Here is a 20,403-nt window from a genome sequence, read left to right as displayed (position 1 = left end):
GTTCACTACCATTTAGTGTGTAAATTGCTTGTGCATTCTTAACCCCGAAGTGCATAACTTTGCATTTTTCTACGTTAAATTTAATCTGCCATTTTAGGGCCCAGTCCCCCAATCTATCCAAATCCCTCTGCAGCAAAGCAATATCCTGCTCACATTTTATTACTTTACAAAGTGTTGTGTCATCTGCAAACACTGATACATGGCTTTCAATGCCCATTTCAAGATAATTTATAAATATGTTAAATAGAAGCCATCCCAAAACAGAACCCTGAGGGACACCACTTACCACTTTTGTCCAGCTTGAAAATTTACCATTTATGACAACTCGTTGTACTCTATCCTTAAGCCAATGTTCTACCCAAGAACAAGAATATTCATCTAGACCAATTTATTTTAGTTTGAACACTAACCTATTGTGAGGAACCGTATCAAATGCCTTGGCAAAATCCAAGTAGATCACATCCACTGCAACACCCCGATTTATACTTCTACAGTATAGAGGAAACTAGAGGAGCACTATTTACAACGATCCAACTGAATGCTTCTACTTCTTTTAGTTGCAATAAGCAATCAAGATTCCCAACACAAAGATCTTCCTTGCAGACGTGGCAACACAACCACAAAGTGACCTATATTTTATTTGCAGCACAGCGTAGAGACAAACTATACCCAAACTATGTGGGCAGACTAGTTGGGCCAAATGGTTCTTATCTGCCATCACATTCTATGTTTCTATAGAAAAACACGTCACTTTCAGACTCGCAGAGATAGGGATGGGATATGGTGACCGCTTTATGTCTTCCCCAAAACGTTTAGCATTTTTAATTTATAAAAAAAAAAGTCCTTTAGTACTAACCTGCCCCAGTCATACAACCAATCATTCTTCAGCAGCTCTCGTTAAAATATCAGGGTTATTGTCGTTAATCGAATTTAAAGTGAACTCAAAGTGAATTTCAAATTTAAGGCCAAATAGGCGAAGTGGAAACATTCTCCGAGTCAGATATGCTACCAGTTTGGCTTTTTTTTTGTCCTTAAAATGTGAATTTCACGATGAATTCCCAGAAATTCTCTCTTTAGTGAAAGTGAACCAGTTACCAGAACTCAGAATCATCTGAGCAAAAGAAACATTAAATCTGTCAGTCCGATCATTGTCTACGCTGGAAGATATCAGATCCAGAAGTACTTTTCTGGATCCATAAAATATCAACTGAGCATTTATTAAAAACAAGTAGGCTGCTCTCTTTTCTTTTTCTTAAAGGGACAGTAGAAGCCGTGTAATTGCTTCAACTCATTGAAGTGGTTATAGTGTCTGGAGTCCCCTGGCCCCATGCTTTCCTTTAGTGTTAAACCATTTTTAATCAAGTTCAACTCAATTCAGTGACACGAAATGGTTACACACGATGGTCCGTTTCCTTTTATATTTATATTAAACATACAGCAAAGTACATCAATTGTCAGTCAATTCAAGCCAATGCCAGGTCGCAGATTGCAGAAGAAAAAAGAAATTCTTCAATTTCTCCTTGTCTCTGTCTGCTCTCCCTGTGCTGACCATCAGGTGGAAGGGACAGACCTTATAACAATGGCTGACACGGAGCTACGATGGAGGCGCCCAGTTACAGCATAAAACATGTGGGAATTTTGACATTTATTTTTTCTCACCTTACAAACACAAATCTGTTAATTATAAAGATAAGTAAATAGAATATGAAGAACCGTGGGAAATGACAGTTCCATTTTAATTGTTGCAGGAAACCTTTGGGGCCTTTTGTGGATAGATAATTAATGAAACATTGAAACATTTCCTAACTGTTCACTATCCGGAAAATGTTTAACCCCTTAAGGACCAAACTTCTGGTATAAAAGGGAATCATGACATGTCACACATGTCATGTGTCCTTAAAGGGTTAAAGACATGATATGAAATTCAAAGCAGAAACAGTAGAAGCGTGGGACTTCCACTTTATCTGTAGAATGTGTTGACCTATTGTGTTAGAATCAATACAGAAATAAGACAAAGGGCACATTAAGCAATAACAACACAAAGTGATTGAATTACACCCGGCATTATTAACTAAACTGACAATAGCTCGACTGGAAGCAGAGTCAATTCAGACATTTTTTCCCTAAATTTGAATTTATCTCCCTCCCTGACAGAGTTTAGGAGAAATGAAAGCACACAAAATGAGTCTCCCCCACCCCAAAATAAATAAATAGAATACTATTAAAAAGCCAGATTTTAGTGACTTACTCTAAGGTTATAATTTTGGTAAAGAGAGGCGAGGGAGAGGGAATGGATAATTTGTTATGAGGAGAGAGGAGGAGGTTAATTCACGACTATTTTGGCATTTTGTACATAATTGCCGTTTACCAGAATAGAACGCCGGTGAGGTCAAGGTTGTCCAAATGTTATGGTATGAACTGCCAAAATCAATAGTTCACATTTTCCTTAAATAGGACACCGCCCGGTAAAACAACCTACGGATCGAAAAATTCTCTGCAAAACCAAACTGACTAACATTTGAATAAGCTGCTTGCTCGAGAAATAAAAACTGACTTAAATAAACTTTGAATTCACAGGAATCTGTCCAACAGTGCAACACAGTCACCTCGAACCGGGTTTATCATGACCCGAGCATCGACCGCTTTTTAGAACTGAAACGCGTTTACTCAGTAGATTCCCCTGCATTACGATATGTATCTTATTACCTGCTACAGAGAAGATAAAGATCCTCCGGCTGGTTTTTGTTCTATTTTGGAAAATGTTAAAAACTCATTTACATTGCATTCCAAGGCTTTAGCATTCTCCATCTCGATTTTGTTTTGTGCTGTCTTTTGTTTTTGTAGAGTATATAATAATCTCCTATAATTTACTCTGCATCGAAGAAGCGTTATTGTCCAAATATGTTCTTCCCACTACGCTGCTTATCGGGCACAAAATATCAGTATAATAAAAAATATAAACCATTTCTAAATATCAAATTAACCAACTTTAATGCAGGTAAACAATTCAATCTGGTGGTTTTAGGGAAGACTTTAAGCGGTCACCATATCCCATTGGTGTAGTGTTACAATTCTGCGCTCATTTTACGGGTTTTACAATTGGCTTCACGATATTAGTAGACAGCTTGTACTGAGTCATCTTAAAGAATTATAGAGGAAAAGTCACACGTTTTGTTATCAATATAATAAAATCATGAATCCAAATCCGGCTATGTCTTGGTGATTTTAGGATTTTGAAAATGAAACCTAATTGCAAAATATTGTCAGAGAAATAAAAGAGAGTATTTTATCTTATGGCCATTCTTTCTGAAGAATGTGAATTACCTGGCATAGTCTTAGCTGTGCCCCCTTTTCTTATAGTGTACAACTTGACTGGTGGTAGATCCTGGCTTACCTTTACGCCATATTGTACGAGATGCCAATTAAAGGGACAGGAGGAGTGTGATCGAATTATGTTTCATAGTGATCATTTTATCGACACATGTACTAGCAGATGTATTGAATAAACCTGTTTTTATTTACTGTGTCTCTCTAAAGCTGGTGAAACGCTTCAGACTTGATAAAGGGTCCATTTTCTAAAAGCCTGTTGTTTCAATATCCGGTTCGTCAGGAAAAGCAGTATAATAAAATAATACAATATTCTATTATTCGGCATCTTGACTAATACCGTTTTTCAAAACCTGTAGTCTACTATGCATTGCTGAAATGCTCCAGTGGGACTTCAAATCTGAGATATAGGTCATACTGGTATGGAGACCCAATGGCTACGATCTATGGCATCTGGGAAAATTGATCCTCTCGTCATCTATCATGGGAAACAGCTCCTCTGCCAGCCACAATATTTTGGCAGCATTGACTATGGGTGTTGAGGAATTACATCACATTTTAGTGGCCTCAGACACGTGGAGCAGAACAGCCTGGTAGGAAAAATCGGTGTCATGCCCGAACAATTACAAATGAAATATAAAGAGCTTAACGTCTAGGTTATTAACCAACCTATTTGGCAAAATTCAGGTAGAAGAGACTGCGATCAGGGCACATTTGAGAGAGAGTTTTCCGCGGTTTTCCGACGTTCTCCTCCTGCCTCTGGCGTACAAATCGTTATAACCTCAGAACACGAACGTTGAACTTGTGACTTAACCGGGTCACTTTAACTTTTAGTTACTGTGGGTTAAATGAAGTTGTGTTTACATTCAGAGACTCTCTCGGTCATTGTTTATTTATATTATTGTTATTTATGAATTCCATTTCCCAGTTACAGGCCGGTCGTGGAAAGTCCCATGAAGCCTTGACAGAGCAAGGTGGAAGAATTCATGTTTGTCAATTTACTTCCTTGTATGTACGGGAAAGATTAAGGTCATGTTTCATCGTGTCCAGACAGAAACATTGTGTCCAGACACGTCATTTTCAGAAATAGTATCAATGCTACACAATATGTTGGTGCGGTTATATATATATATATATATCTCTGTCTGTCTGTCTACTCTATCTATAAATCTAGATAAATACACACATAACATACTTGGAGGAGCCCTTGTGGTGATAAATGAACTTTGAAGAAGATGTAATTGATTTTGGTTTTTATGCTGTGATTTTACACCATTCCCTAATATTTCCTTTTACGGTAGTCATACCATGTATAATACACACAGCACTGTATTTTGTAATGACTCATTCTAGTGTATGATTATGATGCCGCAGACTGCCTGGAGTCTATATCAGTACATTTTAAATAGGCACATCACGGATAGCATTCTTTAAATTACCACAAAAAACAACATAAAAACAAACAAACAATAAAAATACTTTTTTGGATGGGCGGAGCCTGAACGCTGAAGCGAGCGGTCGCAAAACTCAGAGCTCCGACATACAGCTAAGACAATCCGCGTATTAGCCACCTTACCTTCAGCCATCGGGACCTGGGGAACCCCCACACTGAACTTAACTGACATGGGGAGGAAGAATAAAAAACAAAGACCCGACAAACCAAGCCCGGGGATGACGATCGGCGACATGTGGCGCCAGGCGCAGGGAATGACTGGGCCTAAAATGGCCGCCCTCTCGGACTGTGAATCCGACTACTCGGATGATTACTCTGGCGGAATGGAGGAGCAGACCCCGAAAGGGGCAACAAGACTGCAGCGTGACCCAGACAGACCTGACAGCGCACCGGTGACCAAAGCGGTGCTGCAGGAACTTCTGGCTGACCTCCAGAAACATATCTCAGCTGATGTGGCAGCGGTCCGCAGCGATATACAGGGCCTCACGGGCCGCATGGGAACTCTGGAGGGCACGACCACCCAGAACACCCAGCATATAACAACACTCCAACGGGAGATGGCTGACCTACGTACGCAAAACTTAATGCACGAACGCCGCTTTGCAGCGCTGGAGGATACCAGGCGCCGCAACAATTTAAAGGTGCGTGGGGTGGCTGAGACCGTTTTGGATGCAGAGCTACCGCACTTCACAAGGCGGCTGTGGGAGACCTTACTACCATCGAAACAAGCTAGGGCAATGCAGCTGGAAGGTCTGTTCCGCATCCCAAGATCCAATAAGGCTCCAACTGCGGAACCAAGGGACCTGGTGGTCCAGTTCAGAAGTGGAGCAGACAAGACCGCCGTGCTTAATGCCCTGAGGGGGAAAACCCCATATCAGTTTGAAACAATGATGCTCACCTTTTACGCTGACCTCTCGGGGCATACATTAGCCTGGCGCAGATCCCTCAGACCACTTACTGCGCTCCTCCAACAACACAACGTGAGGTACCGCTGGCGCCCCTCCCATACGCTACAGGTCTACCATAATGATACAACTCACCAAGTTCAAGAGCTCCAGGAGGCCACGGCCTTGCTGCACGTATTGGGACTGCCTATGGACTCCCTCGACCAACACAAACCGGAGAACGGACGCACCTACAACTGGGACCCAAACCGGATCACCCCCTTCGTTCCGCAAAAACGCACGCCGGAACAGTACGCAGCAGCAACAACTTGAACTGTGACTGAAGCTCCCAACACCATATCCAGGGAAAACCCCATGAACTGGATGTCACACTGACCCACTGGACTTGTGTCCATACTTCCTTTGTTTCTCCCCTTCTTTTTTACCTTTATACTTTTGTTAAACCTTACTTGACAAACTATTACTCACCCATGTACACTGGTGGGGCTCCCAATGCACGTAACCGTTACATTCTCAACACCTCTTAGGCGGCAAGACCGGTTGACATACACAGGTTACAGGCACACATGACCGCGGGACCACCCAACAATGTGGGACAGTACCCGATTCTGAAGCGGCATGGGCCCTTGCAGAGTAGCACACTTAACTCAGACATCACACGAATGTCTTGTATACCTTCTTTATGTACAATACGGGCTTAGTATTGATCCAAGCTTTTATTAATGTTACTAATTTTATTCTTTTATTTTATTTTATTTATTTATTTTTTCTCTCCTTTCTTGTCGTGTTACTCATTAGACAGACACAGCTGGCACTAAGACACTGTACTCGCCTGTAACATAAAACGAGAAGCTCTCACGCAACCTCTTTTTTGTTTATTTATTTTTTTATTTTTTATTTTGGTTCATATCTCACACAACTACTAATGTGATACCTCTCAGGGAACAAAGCTCACATCTCCCTCTGTTCTATGCTTAGACCACGATATAGTCGTTACCCACACACACAGATCTACGCTAGGATATTGCTTAAGACAAAACTGATACGAATGTTGCTAAACCTATTGTTATACATTTAAAAATATATATGTGCATGTTTCTCTTTTACCAATGCCTCAATGCCTACAAATTGTGTAAACTGCTTTCCTGGTCGCAAGCTGTTGCGGCTTGGCGAGTGGATGTGTATTTATCTGCACTTCAAAAATAAAGAATTACAAAAAAAAAAAATATACTTTTTTGTACTGGATTCAAGATGCTTTTATCTTGTTTGGGACAGCTGTTCTTTGAAGATTCTTTTGATTTCGAGTTTTCTGTTTTTCCTCATATTATATCAAAGTGAGTGTCTTTCTATGCTATTCGACACCAGTAATTTAATATATTTAAAAAGGAGATTAGTTGTATCTCACGTCTCTTATTCTAGACCTGTCTGGATCACCAGGGCCGGACTGGCCTACCGGGATACCGGGAAATTTCCCGGTAGGCTGCCGGCCCTGGGGCCGCTTTAAGATGTGGCTGCACAAGAAAAGAAAATATTTTTCTTCCTTTACTTCGCCCTTCCGCGGCCCGCCGATGCGTCTGCGGCTCATGGTTAGAAGAGTCGAGCGAGCGCAATGATTTCTCCTGCGCCAGCCGGCGGATGTGAGCGGCATATGACAACATGACGTCATATCCGGCGGCTGCGCGGCGGCGGATCTACAATGCACAGCATGGCGGCATCCCTTCCCTCCTGCACACAGACACCGGCATCACTGAGCGGAGCTGCCCTGTCTGCATCTTGTAGTTCAGGTAAGAGTAAAGGGGTTTGGGGGACCTACTGTGTATTGCATTTGAGGGGTGTATTAGATAGTGGGGAGGGGGCCAGTGTTGTATTAGAAAGTGGGGAGGGGGCCAATATTAGTGGGGAGGGGGGGCCAGTATTGTATTAGATAGTGGGGAGGGGGCCAATATTAGTGGGGAGGGGGCCAATATTAGTGGGGAGGGGGCCAATATTAGTGGGGAGGGGGCCAATATTAGTGGGGAGGGGGGCCAATATTAGTGGGGAGGGGGGCCAATATTAGTGGGGAGGGGGGCCAATATTAGTGGGGAGGGGGCCAGTATTGTATTAGATAGTGGGGAGGGGGGCCAGTATTGTATTAGATAGTGGGGAGGGGGGCCAGTATTCTATTAGATAGTGGGGAGGGGGGCCAGTATTCTATTAGATAGTGGGGAGGGGGGCCAGTATTGTATTAGATAGTGGGGAGGGGGGCCAGTATTGTATTAGATAGTGGGGAGGGGGGCCAGTATTGTATTAGATAGTGGGGAGGGGGGCCAGTATTGTATTAGATAGTGGGGAGGGGGGCCAGTATTGTATTAGATAGTGGGGAGGGGGGCCAGTATTGTATTAGATAGTGGGGAGGGGGGCCAGTATTGTATTAGATAGTGGGGAGGGGGGCCAGTATTGTATTAGATAGTGGGGAGGGGGGCCAGTATTGTATTAGATAGTGGGGAGGGGGGCCAGTATTGTATTAGATAGTGGGGAGGGGGGCCAGTATTGTATTAGATAGTGGGGAGGGGGGCCAGTATTGTATTAGATAGTGGGGAGGGGGGGCAGTAGTGTATTAGATAGTGGGGAGGGGGGCAGTAGTGTATTAGATAGTGGGGAGGGGGGGCGTAGTGTATTAGATAGTGGGGAGGGGGGGCAGCAGTGTATTAGGTAGTGGGGAGGGGGGCCAGCAGTGTATTAGGTAGTGGGGGCAGCAGTGTATTAGGTAGTGGGGAGGGGGGCCAGCAGTGTATTAGGTAGTGGGGAGGGGGGCCAGCAGTGTATTAGGTAGTGGGGAGGGGGGCCAGCAGTGTATTAGGTAGTGTGGAGGGGGGCCAGCAGTGTATTAGGTAGTGTGGAGGGGGGCCAGTAGTGTATTAGGTAGTTGGGAGGGGGACCAGTAGTGTATTAGGCGCAGTGACTTATGGGGCTAGAAATTTGTTTTTTCCAGGGCTGCTTTGTATCCCCAGTCCGGCCCTGTGGATCACCCTCCAACCTCAGACAGTCTCTAATTCAATGGTTTCATAAGTAATAGAAAAAACAAAACAAAAATGTAATCAAAGGTTTTAAAGATGCCTCCAGGTAAGGTATCGGGATTCTAGCCAAGAGCCCAAAGAATGCCGACATTCCCAGGTTTTATGGTGTTTTGGAAGGTTAAAGGGTTTTTACACACGGTCAGATTTGAGACCGTATGGCAGCCCAGGAATGAGAATTACCCCAACCATGGCACACCATTTGTAAAACAAGACCACCCAGGGTATTCAAAATGGGGTATGTCCAGTCTTTTTCAGTAGCCACTTAGTCACAAAAACTGGCCAAATTTGCGTTCAGATTTGTTTTTTGCATTTTTCACACAACAGCTGCACTTTTACTGATAATATCATCACTGTGTTACGTTTTACTGTTTTAAAATGCTCATATTCTGAATAGAACAGATTTTATGGTGTTTTGGAAAGTTACAGTGTTATATATAGGGACGGCAAATTCAATTCTGTGGACTTTCTGCCTTTTTTAGGCAGGTCTCTCAATATATAATTGTGGCGAAACCAACCTCGCAACTATGAGCTGGAGAAGCCTGGTTAATCCATTTGAAAAAGTCTCTGACGAAACGCGTTATGGATATTTATATTTGTGTTTTTATAATATATTAAAGTATTTTTTGGACATTTGTTTGTGCCAAAATATCTTTTTTTATAGAAACTTAATTATTTTACCCTGGCTTTTTAATCTTTATTGGTTTTATTACACCTTGATAAAAACCCTGGAAGTTTCCTGCATTTTAAAGAAATCCTAGGTGGGGATCAATCCACCAAAGCTGTCTACACAGAGCAGTCGGTCTGCTCTTGGTTTGTGAGTATACCCTTTTATTATTTTATCCACTTTGCCAAACAGTGAGCACTATCGGATGTTTCTTTTTATCTTTTTGAGAATTGGACACCAAGAACACAGAGAGGAACCCATTTAAATCCCATAAGCGGGGATTATACCGCTGTATGCGCTTTATTCCAGAGCTAGGACAGTAGCTCTGGTAAATGTGAGTTCTCAACTATTATTATTATTTCTATCCACATCAGTATTGTGCAAACTACACTATTGGTTGTCCATCTCTTCCCTTTTGTCTTTCATATGAGAGGAACTACTACATTGGTAGAAGACACCACCAGCAAAGACCTCCTGTAAGGACACACCAGTTGGACTTTTCCTCCCTTTGGACTTTACACTGTGTCTGTTTTTATCGTAAGCGCAGCCTTTTTATTATTTTTTACAAGCCTGGTTGCTCGCCTGCTTCCTTTGGACTATGGACCAGACTTTAAAAAAGCTTTATTTTACCTGCAGAAAGGCATATTCGTGCCTTTCAGCCGGGGTGTTCGGTAGATTCCAGCTACCGAACAAACTACCGTATGAGGGACCACCTAGGAGATGGAGTGTGCCGTCAATTAACCGCCCAGAAGCTGCGGTTAACCGCAGCTTAATTGATGAACGCTGGGTGGCCTTTGTTCGTTTGCCGACCACGAGGTAGCGGCCATTTTAATCGTGCGAAAGACCAGCGGTGTTCGGCGAGGATTCTATGGAACTATAAACGGACACTTAATTGCACGAACACCGCTGAGCCGTCTGTCGCCTGGGTCCTAATCGTACAAGGTTAACCGAACACTGGAATTTGGTATTTCTATGGGAATTGTAGTAACCCAGATAGCTATACCATGGAGCCTATTTGTGTGATTAAAGACTTTGGCTCCATGGCGATTAAACTGTATTCGTGTAGTCTGGGTGCCATTCACCTAATAATGTGCACCCAGACCTGAGCTATCTGGGGATATGTAACATGTCTGTGTTGGGTGGAATAAAAGTGACTTTATATATTTTAAAGCATAATACTGTATTTAGATCCCCACATGTGTAATGGAGTCTTGTCTTTGTCCTGGGAGATAATTGGATTACCTCTACAATTATCTCCAGGGCAGAAGGGAGGAAACCAGGATGCATTGTGGGAATGTTTACTGCTGTGTGTCTGTAATTGGTTTATGTCTGTCCTTTGTTACAGTCTTCCATTTGGTCCCCTAGGGGAGTGTCCACCAGGTGGGAGACCTGCATAAATACTGGGCAGGTAGCCCTGAGTAAATGAGTTGCTGTTTAACCCTGAAGCTGGAGTGTGTCTCTTTCTTGGGGGGAAAGGGGACTGTATGCCGACTGCCAGGAGTGTAAGCTGTTCGTATTGCTTTTCCTGTTCGGCTGCTTCCAGGGTTCGTGTGTCTGCTGTTCGAGAGTTGGTGAATTCGTGCAGTTTGGGAGTTCGGGAAGTTGGTGCTTATAGTAGCTGCTGGTCTATGGAAAAGGGGATTATCGCCTAAACGGATTTTTCCCCTTTTATGCTGAAACGGTCCGTTACAATAATTAATAAAATAATATAACTATATATAAATAATATATAAATACACTTAGAATGAAATTATTTATGTTAATCTATAGAATTGTTTCTTTTTGTGGCAGTAATCTGCAGATAGTCAGGGCAGGAAACCAACATTGCACAGAGCCACCTTACCCATTGGCCTCTTTGTCGAAATTTGTTTCCTTTACAACCACAATTATTACCACTTTGAGAAGGAAATGTTTTGTTCTGTTAGTAACTTTAGTGAATACCAAATTAGAGATATTTTTGATTTTAGATAATATATTAATAACTCACTCCTTCGGCATTTGAAGATTCATCTCTACGTTTAGAAAAACACTGTCATACAAAAAAAAATACCTTTGATAGATCGTGTGTCCGCTATTTAGAATTTCCTTTGGATAAACAGATGCGTGCTTCCTGGAATTCTGGGCAATGAGTTCTTCGTTCTTTTGAATACTGGGCACGTCATCATCCTATTTATCATTCCAGAGATATTGTAAATGATGGCTAGTTTATAAACACCTGCAGAGATATCTAGGTTGGCAAGACTTACTATCCCTCCCTATTCTTTAAACTACCATGAGACAGCTGTCTGAAGAATGCATTAACTGATAAAACTTAAAGGAACACTGTGGCGTTAGGAATACAGGTTTGTAGTCCTAACGCTATAGAGCCTCTGTCCCTAATTATATACAGCCCCTGCCTCTTTACAATAAAATTAATAAAATAAAGGTTTTACTCAACTTTTTCCATTGGACTCTATTGGTGCTTCTCACCTCTTAGCTTTCCGGGACATCATCGAGGAGAAATTGTGTCCTCCAGCGATGGTCCAGTCCAATGATCCTCAAAGTGGAGCATTAGTTGACCTGATGTACATCTTTTACACAGTCAATGCATTGGAAGTTCCTCAAGTGGCGTGTTTAACCATTCAGGGTATACATTGTCCTAGCTACAAAACAGCAATGGTTTACCTTGAAGGGTTAAACGTACAGGGCCACTGCACCCAGACCACTTTGTTTAGATGAAGCGATCTGGGTGACTTTGGTGGTCCTTTAAATATAAACTTATAGTCTCTCTGCAGAGATAATATATTTTAAACTATTTAGTCAGTCTTTCTCCCACACGACAGATTAACAGCAATCTGGCATTGTTTATATAATCTGGAGGGAGTGCACATTGATGAATTGAAGCTAAAATAGCCCAAGAAGGAGGATCTGTTTTTTTTCAGTTTTGTTTTCCATATGCCCGCTGAATCGTAATGATTATATCCCCTCCTGGAAACTTGCCTTTATGTATATTTATTATCTTTTTATACTTTTGCCGAATGACATTATCTGGGTGCAGCCATTTTGTTATATTCTTTCCACGAAGCCGGCTGTTTGACCTTTCGTGTGAACCGAATGTTACTGATGGATAAATATTCTGTCCCTGTGTGAAATGATAAGGGATATCGCATCATCGCCAAAACATTTTATCCATCACCATATTAAATAAATAAATAAAATTCTGTATGTGGGAACATTGTCATTTTAATTATTTTAGGTATCCATGAACCTCAATCTCTACACGGAATTGCTGTTTTATCCTCTGTCTATATGGCAGCTTTATATTCTGTTTAGAATAGAGTGCAAGGCGTTTGCCTAATTATCCCCTTGCCCCCGTTTAGATCTATATGATCAGTTCTTAAAGAGTTTGTTTTATCTTAATTTTTTTCTAAAGAAAACGCTCATATCTGTCCATGGTTATCAGGCAGGAAATGCTTTGTATTTTGAAATTAGTGTTTATTTTATTTTTTTAAGTAGTCAAAATAGTCAAGTAATATACTTCCAGTGAAGGTGTATGGCCAGCCTGCTCTTGTCATGGGCTGGTCTTCATAGAACAGCGTAATACACCCTCTGCCATTTATCATATAAAAAGTATTGATATTCAAACCGCAAAAATGCAGCTTAGTTCATTTATTTACAAAACGTCAAACGCCGTATTAGTTAAAAGTATATTTTTGTAGACATAGCTTTTCTATACAAATAAACAGCGCTTAAGACAGAGGTTTATATATCCAAGCATTGCTCTTAAACCATAAGGGAATATCTTTAGCGTTAACTAAACAGTATATCTTTATATCAGAATATTAGAATGTCAGAATATCTGAACATCAGAATATTAGCACGGCCGTCCTTTGTTCTATTTTCTATTATTGCAGTCTTTGGGCTGGTGGTGTGCTACACAGACATGATGCTATTCTGCTGCATTGGGATAAATGCACTCGAAGACCCTGAGAGATTGTTGAGGAATTCCTGTGCATCATGTCACATTCAGCCTTGACGTACTTCCCTAAAAATGCACAATAGCCTGGGAGGGGCAAGGACCCTGAATCAGCATAAATGGATTACACAGAAAGTCAGCAATTCTATTTGCGGTATAATATGTTGTCAACGCACATTGAATCAGTGTCACGTTCATCGATTTTCTAATGAAAAAGGAGAACAAAGAATGAGCACAATATGGTGCACTTTAATAAAAGGGTCATTGAAGATCTGAGGACAGGCTTTAAGCGTTTTCTTTGAGCAAAGTTAGAAATGACCCCGCGCGTTTCACCTCCTACACCATAGTTTTTCTAATAGGTATCTATGTATCCTATGATGTTATTTTCTAAAAATACAACATGACTCCATTTAGACACACCATCAGAGCTGTAAATAGCTCCCACAAGGATAGAATTTGATATGGTTTGCAGATAACTATTGCTTCATACACAGCTGTTCTACATTTTTAGTAGGATCCCAGTAAATGGGTAAATGCTTGGGAAAACTGAAAATTATACTGATTATGATACTGTGATATATGTGATTTCCACAGTCCCCTTCATATTCTACCCCCCCACCTTCGCCACGGTCTTAAGTTCAGCAGAACGAAAACTCTGTGAACTACATTTCCCAATAAACTCGGCAGGAGTCATGACTAACAAGTATGAAGAGAATGTAGGTAGAAAATTTCTTGCTTGAGCCAAAGCCACCTACAGTTACTGGTACAGATAAACTCCGGAGGTTATCACTAAATCAGAACTTGTGCAGAATTCACAAAGGAATAGAAATTCTCTTTCGATTCCAACAAAATTTTATTTCACATTTGATATTCTCCCCGGTCGAACATAAATATCGAGTAGCTATATGTGAATAGTTATCACCACATCCGCAGTGTTGGAAAAAGGATACAATGTATAAAGTAAAGTTTCATGGAACCAGGGCCAAGTGACAGAGTTTTACCAGGTCAGTCCCAAGCTTTGCCTTTCTATCACAGAATCCTGCTGGCCTGGCTGTTTTTTTTGTTACAGATTATAGCTATTAAATTGTTAATAAAAGTGTTCATTTACCATGATCTCATCCAATTTTAGGTTTCTTTTGCGTAATAGTCTTAATATTATTCATAATTACAGGATATTTATCTACCCAGTGCCAAGTCTCCATAAAAACATGCTCACTGTGTAGGAAAGAGGTCACTAGACATTTGGCCTACACCTATACCATATGGTCTACGATTACTGTAGCAATTTCCTGCTGTGTTTCGATATAGGCTTTCTAGAGATACAGTGTATTGTTTTCCCATTGCTGCCCTATATGGGGCAGAGAGACATCTAATGAAACAGACAATTTGTCGTGTAACATCTGGTTTAGAGCAGGTAAGTTGCTCAATTAAAGGGGTATCACCAGCGAGCTCACAAACGGAGTCACTGGAGCCGTAGTTTAAAAATAGTAGGAGAGCAACCTATTGGCTATTCCTGTCGCTGTAATTCAAAGCAGCCTGTTTAACACTGACCCTCAACGCATGCAGAGTGAGTTACTTTGAGTTTGCATTGTCCTCTGTTCTATGTGTGTGTGGCTGGCTTGATGTAGTTTCATAACATTTAAACGCGAACACATGTTCTTACTACTTATCCCATACTCTAAATGTTTAAACTTGAAAGTCTCAGCTGTATGGATTTGGTTTTATATCTCCGGAGCAGCTAAATGCTCCATAAACATGTGAGTATCATTGAATTCCTTACATAGATTGGATTTCAGAATACATTCTATGTTCCATTGCAAAATACTACACAAAGACTAGCGTGCCTACCTTTTATCTGATAATACAGTTTAAACTTAATTTATACAAAGTCCTGATACAAATGTTTACTCTGGGAGTTTTATTTATTTCAATAAAGATGCAGTGTTCTCTGCTCAGCATAACTCTGGCAGCAAAGTTGTTATGGTACTTAGAGTGACTCTTTAAAGTGAAAACCAATGATAAACACTCGGCACAAAACAGATGTTAACTCAAATATGTAAAAATGAGCCAAACGCTTGTAAACTGGCGTGGGACACTGAAACCACTAGCAGATAACTCCAGAAAATCTGCTAGAATAAAGTGCTTCGTTGGACAAGTTCCTGAATAAGACATTTGCCAGGAATGAATCCTTCCGGTGTTTCACCAATCTACTTCCATTCGTGTTATTTTAGTAAATCTTTCTTTATAAAAAAGGGAATATAAACACAAAGTAACACAAAAACTTAGCAAATCCCAAATAATAATAAAATAAGGATATGTTTTTTTGAAATGCTTCAATAAGGTCTTTGGACCAGAAATTGGCTTACAAAAGATCAAGTGCCACTAGGCCAAATTAAAAAACAAACGAAAAACACTAAAATGGAGACATGCTGCGTGGGCCGATTTTCATTGTGAAGTCTTCAGTTGTATTTTCAAATAGCGTATGTTTTGGGACATGTTAAATTTCACTGGAGGCAGGACAAAGTGGAGATCAGATACAAACAAGTTTATATGTTGGAGGAGGAAACTGGAACATAAAATAAAATAAATACAAATACACCGAGGGAGGTGCACGGATTTAGCAAAACACAAACATTCAGAGAATGTTTGACAGGAATCCGTACACAGAGGCATTTATTAATGTCTTTAGCTGCTGGTTTCCCCGTCCATCAATACACAGCTGGTTTACATCACAGGCCAGGCACACACCCGTATGATGCAATGAACATTGCTTTTACAAATGTTGTACAGAACTTTTTAATAATAATGTATTCCTAATTGGATTCTCCAAGCATTATAATCCCTACAGCCTGACAACATTTGGCCTCTTACCTGGGTCCCAGCTGGGCCCTGAGGTTTCTCTGTGGCCGGTGATGTACTGGAGAAGCCAATTGCCAAAACCATTAATTGGCCGAGAGCGTCAGCAAACTGCTCTCGGTCAATGACGGCAACTCTGTGCATAGACATATGCCCAAAATTGACATTAGCCAGCCCAGAATGCCTTGCTCCGGTCTAGCTAATGATACCCCAATGAAGCAGCAAACCAGTTAACCTCCATATTTGCAGCGTTTTTAATACTGCATATACAGACTCCAGACAGCATGACCATTTACATCACTGAAGTGGTCATGGTGTTTGGAGTAACCTTCTAAACTTCCAGAATGAACGAGATATGTTACATTTAAAGAACAAACAGTGTGCTCCGGAGACATGAAAGGTGGGCAGGGGTCACAGAGTTGGTCACATAGTCAGCATTGTCTCTCATCATCTCCAGCTGAAGTGAAGCTCCCTGTCTGTGGACAAACCGAGTCCCAACTCATCTTCTTCAAACATGGGGTCAGAAAATAAAATCAAATACCAGGAATCCAAAGAATTCACATAAAGAGTATTGCGCGAGCTTTTAGCCGTGCTTCTGGACCTCTGTGGAACCTTCCCCCAGCACCCTGACAGAGGAAGATTCACTGGACTGAAAAGACGTGCAGCAGGGTCCAGTCAGGGGAGAGACCAGGGTCAGAAAGCCATGGCAGCCAGTACATCTGAAAGGACTTCTTCGTTATCTTCAAACAGGAAGAGAGCTAAATTATTGTTTTGTGGTTTTGCTGAAGGTTTTAAAATTCCAATGGTTTCTGGTTCTGTTTGTTTAATACGTTTAAATGTTTTGCGGAATGTTACAGCTGTCAGTAGGAAGTTGTAAAAGGAGTTTTTTTTACCTCATTCTGCAAATATCCGTCTGTCTCCTTTAGGTTTAATTCCTAAAATAGAGCCTGGGTCATTCAGGCTAATTCATCATTTATCTTGCCGGCTGGCAATTCATTAAATGAAGATTTGTTTAAGGATACTGTATCCTATGCCTATTTGCTGGGTACATAAATATTGTCCGGGTGCACTGATGGACATTGAGTCAGCCTTTAGACTATTGCCAGTATACCTGGAAGGTCTCAATTCGTTGGTTTTTTTTTATACCTCGATAAGTTTTGTTAAATGTCTGACAATGGGATGCTCCATATTTTGTTTTTATTTTGACGCCATTTCTTCCTTCCTTAAATGGGTTTTTAATTTTGAGACTGGTTTATATTATCTTGAAAACCTTTTGTTTATTGGTTCAGATTTAAGTTGAGAATGTTTTAGGTTGTTAGAGTTTTTCTGTAGTTTAGAGGGTCAGGTTGGTTGGCATTCCTTTAGCAGTTGAGAAGACAGTGGGTCCGGTAAAATGTGTTACAGTTTAGGATTAACAATTGACTGTTGCTTTTGGGTATAGGCTCCATTTATAGTATAGGAGTATATGAAATTTAATTATTTTTATCAAGCAAGAAGCAAAAAAGCAACAGTCAATCAGTTCCATTCCATATTGGGCTTATTAGCATTTGCGGGTCGTATTATGCCTATACGAAGAATTTTTTGTAGATGGATGACTTTGGCTTGTGCATAAAAGAAATTGTGTTACTGTTTTGTTAGGATTTCTGCAGAAATTGAAAAAAGACTGTTCTCATTATAGCAAACAGACTTTCAGGATTCTCCAAGCATTACAATTATTTATAGAAGTAGCAGGGTCAGTTATTTTGGAGCAATAAATGGGCTTTTGCTGAGTATCCAGATGATTGGGTGGACCAAGAGTTAACCAAGAATCTGACCCAGCTAGAACTGGTACCAATTGTTTCAGCAGTTCTAGGCTGGGGTAAGGAACTCCAGAATAAACAGATTTTGTTCCACTGTGACAATAAGTCGGTGGTACGTGTGTCATTACGTCAATGCATTCCAGATGTTTCTTTGTTACTAATTTGTTGCGAAATCTAGTATTGTTACTTTTTAGACAAAATATTTGTTTGAAGGACAAATATATTACTGGTGTTTGAGAATAAAATAGCTGATGCTCATTCTCGTTTTCAGCTCAACTTTCAGAAGTTTCGTTCCAAATGCCGAGGAAGCGGGCGCGGACTTGCTTTTGGCAATTAATCATGGAAGAGCCTATCCAATTCTGATGAAAGCACTCGCACAGGGCAGGGCAGTATTTATGTAATTTCCTGAAATCCAAGTTGATTCAGTGGTTGGTAATATAGATTAAATGTTTAAACAATGGTATAGCTAAGAACGCTATCTCCCATACTGTTTGGGTTTGTTAGGATAAAGTTAATAATAAATGAGTACAATGCCTGTCTGTGCTTATTTGCATGGAATTCTGGGATAGTTGTGGTAATATGATTGAGTTACTGACCCTCACTGCCCGCGTCGACAGAAGTCTACAAAATGTTTAAAATAAGACTTGATTTTTAAGTTTTGAGCTAAAGTTCTTTTAATCTTAGGGCAGCATCAGAACAAATATGTCCAGGCGTGGCTGAGACTGGTGGGCATTACACTCCCAGGCATCAGAAGCTTTCTAAATTCAGCTCCTTCCGATAATGACATGCTGGGAGAGGAGCTGGGGTGAAAGCATCTCACTGTCTAAATATGTGTAATAAAACATGTTAGTTACATTTCAGTGATATCCCACAGGTAATTAGCTCTCTGGACTTGTTACTCACTGTTACTGAGTGTCTGTAGTCTTTCATCCAAATGGAGATCAAACACTCGTATTTCGGACAGGTTTTCGCCATGTTCCACCAACATGCGCACTAAGTGGGATCCCAGGAATCCGCATCCTCCCGTCACAACGTACACTTGGCCCTTTCCCGCTGACATCTTGGAAGAAGTAGAGACATGTTAGACCAAGAATATAAATTTCACTATTGTGTCAGGATTTTAGCCCAAAACTAAATATAGTGACTCCTTGCAAGGCTCAATCTTTCACACCTGCAAGATATGCTTCTTGGCCCCTGATGCAGATACACGCAGATACACGCAGACACACGCAGATATACAAATAGTCATACACGCAGATATACAAATAGTCATACACGCAGATACACAAATAGTCATACACGCAGATACACAAATAGTCATACACGCAGATATACAAATAGTCATACACGCAGATATACAAATAGTCATACACGCAGATACACACAGATATACAAATAGTCATACACGCAGATACAGTCATACACGCAGATACACACACAGATATACACAGTCATACATGCAGATACACACACAGATATACACAGTCATACATGCAGATACACACAGATATACACAGTCATACATGCAGATACACACACAGATATACACAGTCATACATGCAGATACACACACAGATATACACAGTCATACATGCAGATACACACACAGATATACACATAGTCATTGTGATGGACCGACTGCACCCTGACCGGGTACCTCTGTCAATCGCTGCTTCCTAGTACTGACTAGCACCATAACCACTGCAAACCCCACGAACCGCCGCAGCTTGGTTGGGATCTCACCGTCTCCTACCCACCCTGGAACTACGACAAGGCTCCAAGTTCCAGTGGGTGAACCTCTCTCGCTCCAGAGAGTCAAGCAGGAACAGCTCTTACAAGAGCTTAGTGATTATACTCAGGGGAGTTTAGTGATTATAGCAGTCCCCAGAGTGTAGTTCTCCAATCCCCCAAACATGAGCTGAAACTTCAGCTGCAAGATAATCTGAGAGTTTAATGGTACAGGTTGGATTTTTATACAACTTTTCAGGCCAGAGGAACACACACTGGACCTGATGGGGCACAGGACACAAATTGTACAGACCAATAGAAACAATGTAACAATGCCTGACACTCCCACATACAGCACACAATCCCTCCCCTCTGCCTGTGATACAAGTAAGGTAGATAATGTATTAACGTAATTATCCCCAAGCATAAAAAAAAAAACATTTTACAAAACCCCAAAAGTACCCCAAAACACAACATATCCCCATAAATCCTTACATACCCTGATAGCCCTGATCGGGGTGAACAACATGTCCAAAGATCACCCAGTTTAGAGCAGGGGTTCAGGAAATTCCTGGAAGTCTTATTTTTGACCCACCATGCACATGGTCCCATGCCCAAAACAGTTCCAGGGAATTTGGGCTAACGGTCAGTCTCTCTGTC

The 20,403-nt window shown here is 41.1% G+C and overlaps 1 protein-coding gene across 1 annotated transcript in view; it reads right to left on the bottom strand.

Annotated features, from left to right (window-relative positions):
• Positions 1-20,403, bottom strand: part of HSD3B7 (hydroxy-delta-5-steroid dehydrogenase, 3 beta- and steroid delta-isomerase 7) — a 37,267-nt gene that overhangs the window by 9,923 nt on the left and 6,941 nt on the right. The window contains exon 2 of the mRNA XM_063430790.1: positions 18,919-19,076. Within this exon, the coding sequence (XP_063286860.1) occupies positions 18,919-19,075 (157 nt within the window). The 5' untranslated portion in view covers position 19,076. The remainder of the gene's footprint in view (positions 1-18,918; positions 19,077-20,403) is intronic.

The sequence above is a fragment of the Pelobates fuscus genome, chromosome 8 (genome assembly GCF_036172605.1).
Source record: "Pelobates fuscus isolate aPelFus1 chromosome 8, aPelFus1.pri, whole genome shotgun sequence".
In the NCBI taxonomy this organism is placed as follows: Eukaryota; Metazoa; Chordata; class Amphibia; order Anura; family Pelobatidae; genus Pelobates; species Pelobates fuscus.
Note: the sequence above shows the minus strand (reverse complement) of the source record. Positions and strands in the feature narration are given on the sequence as shown.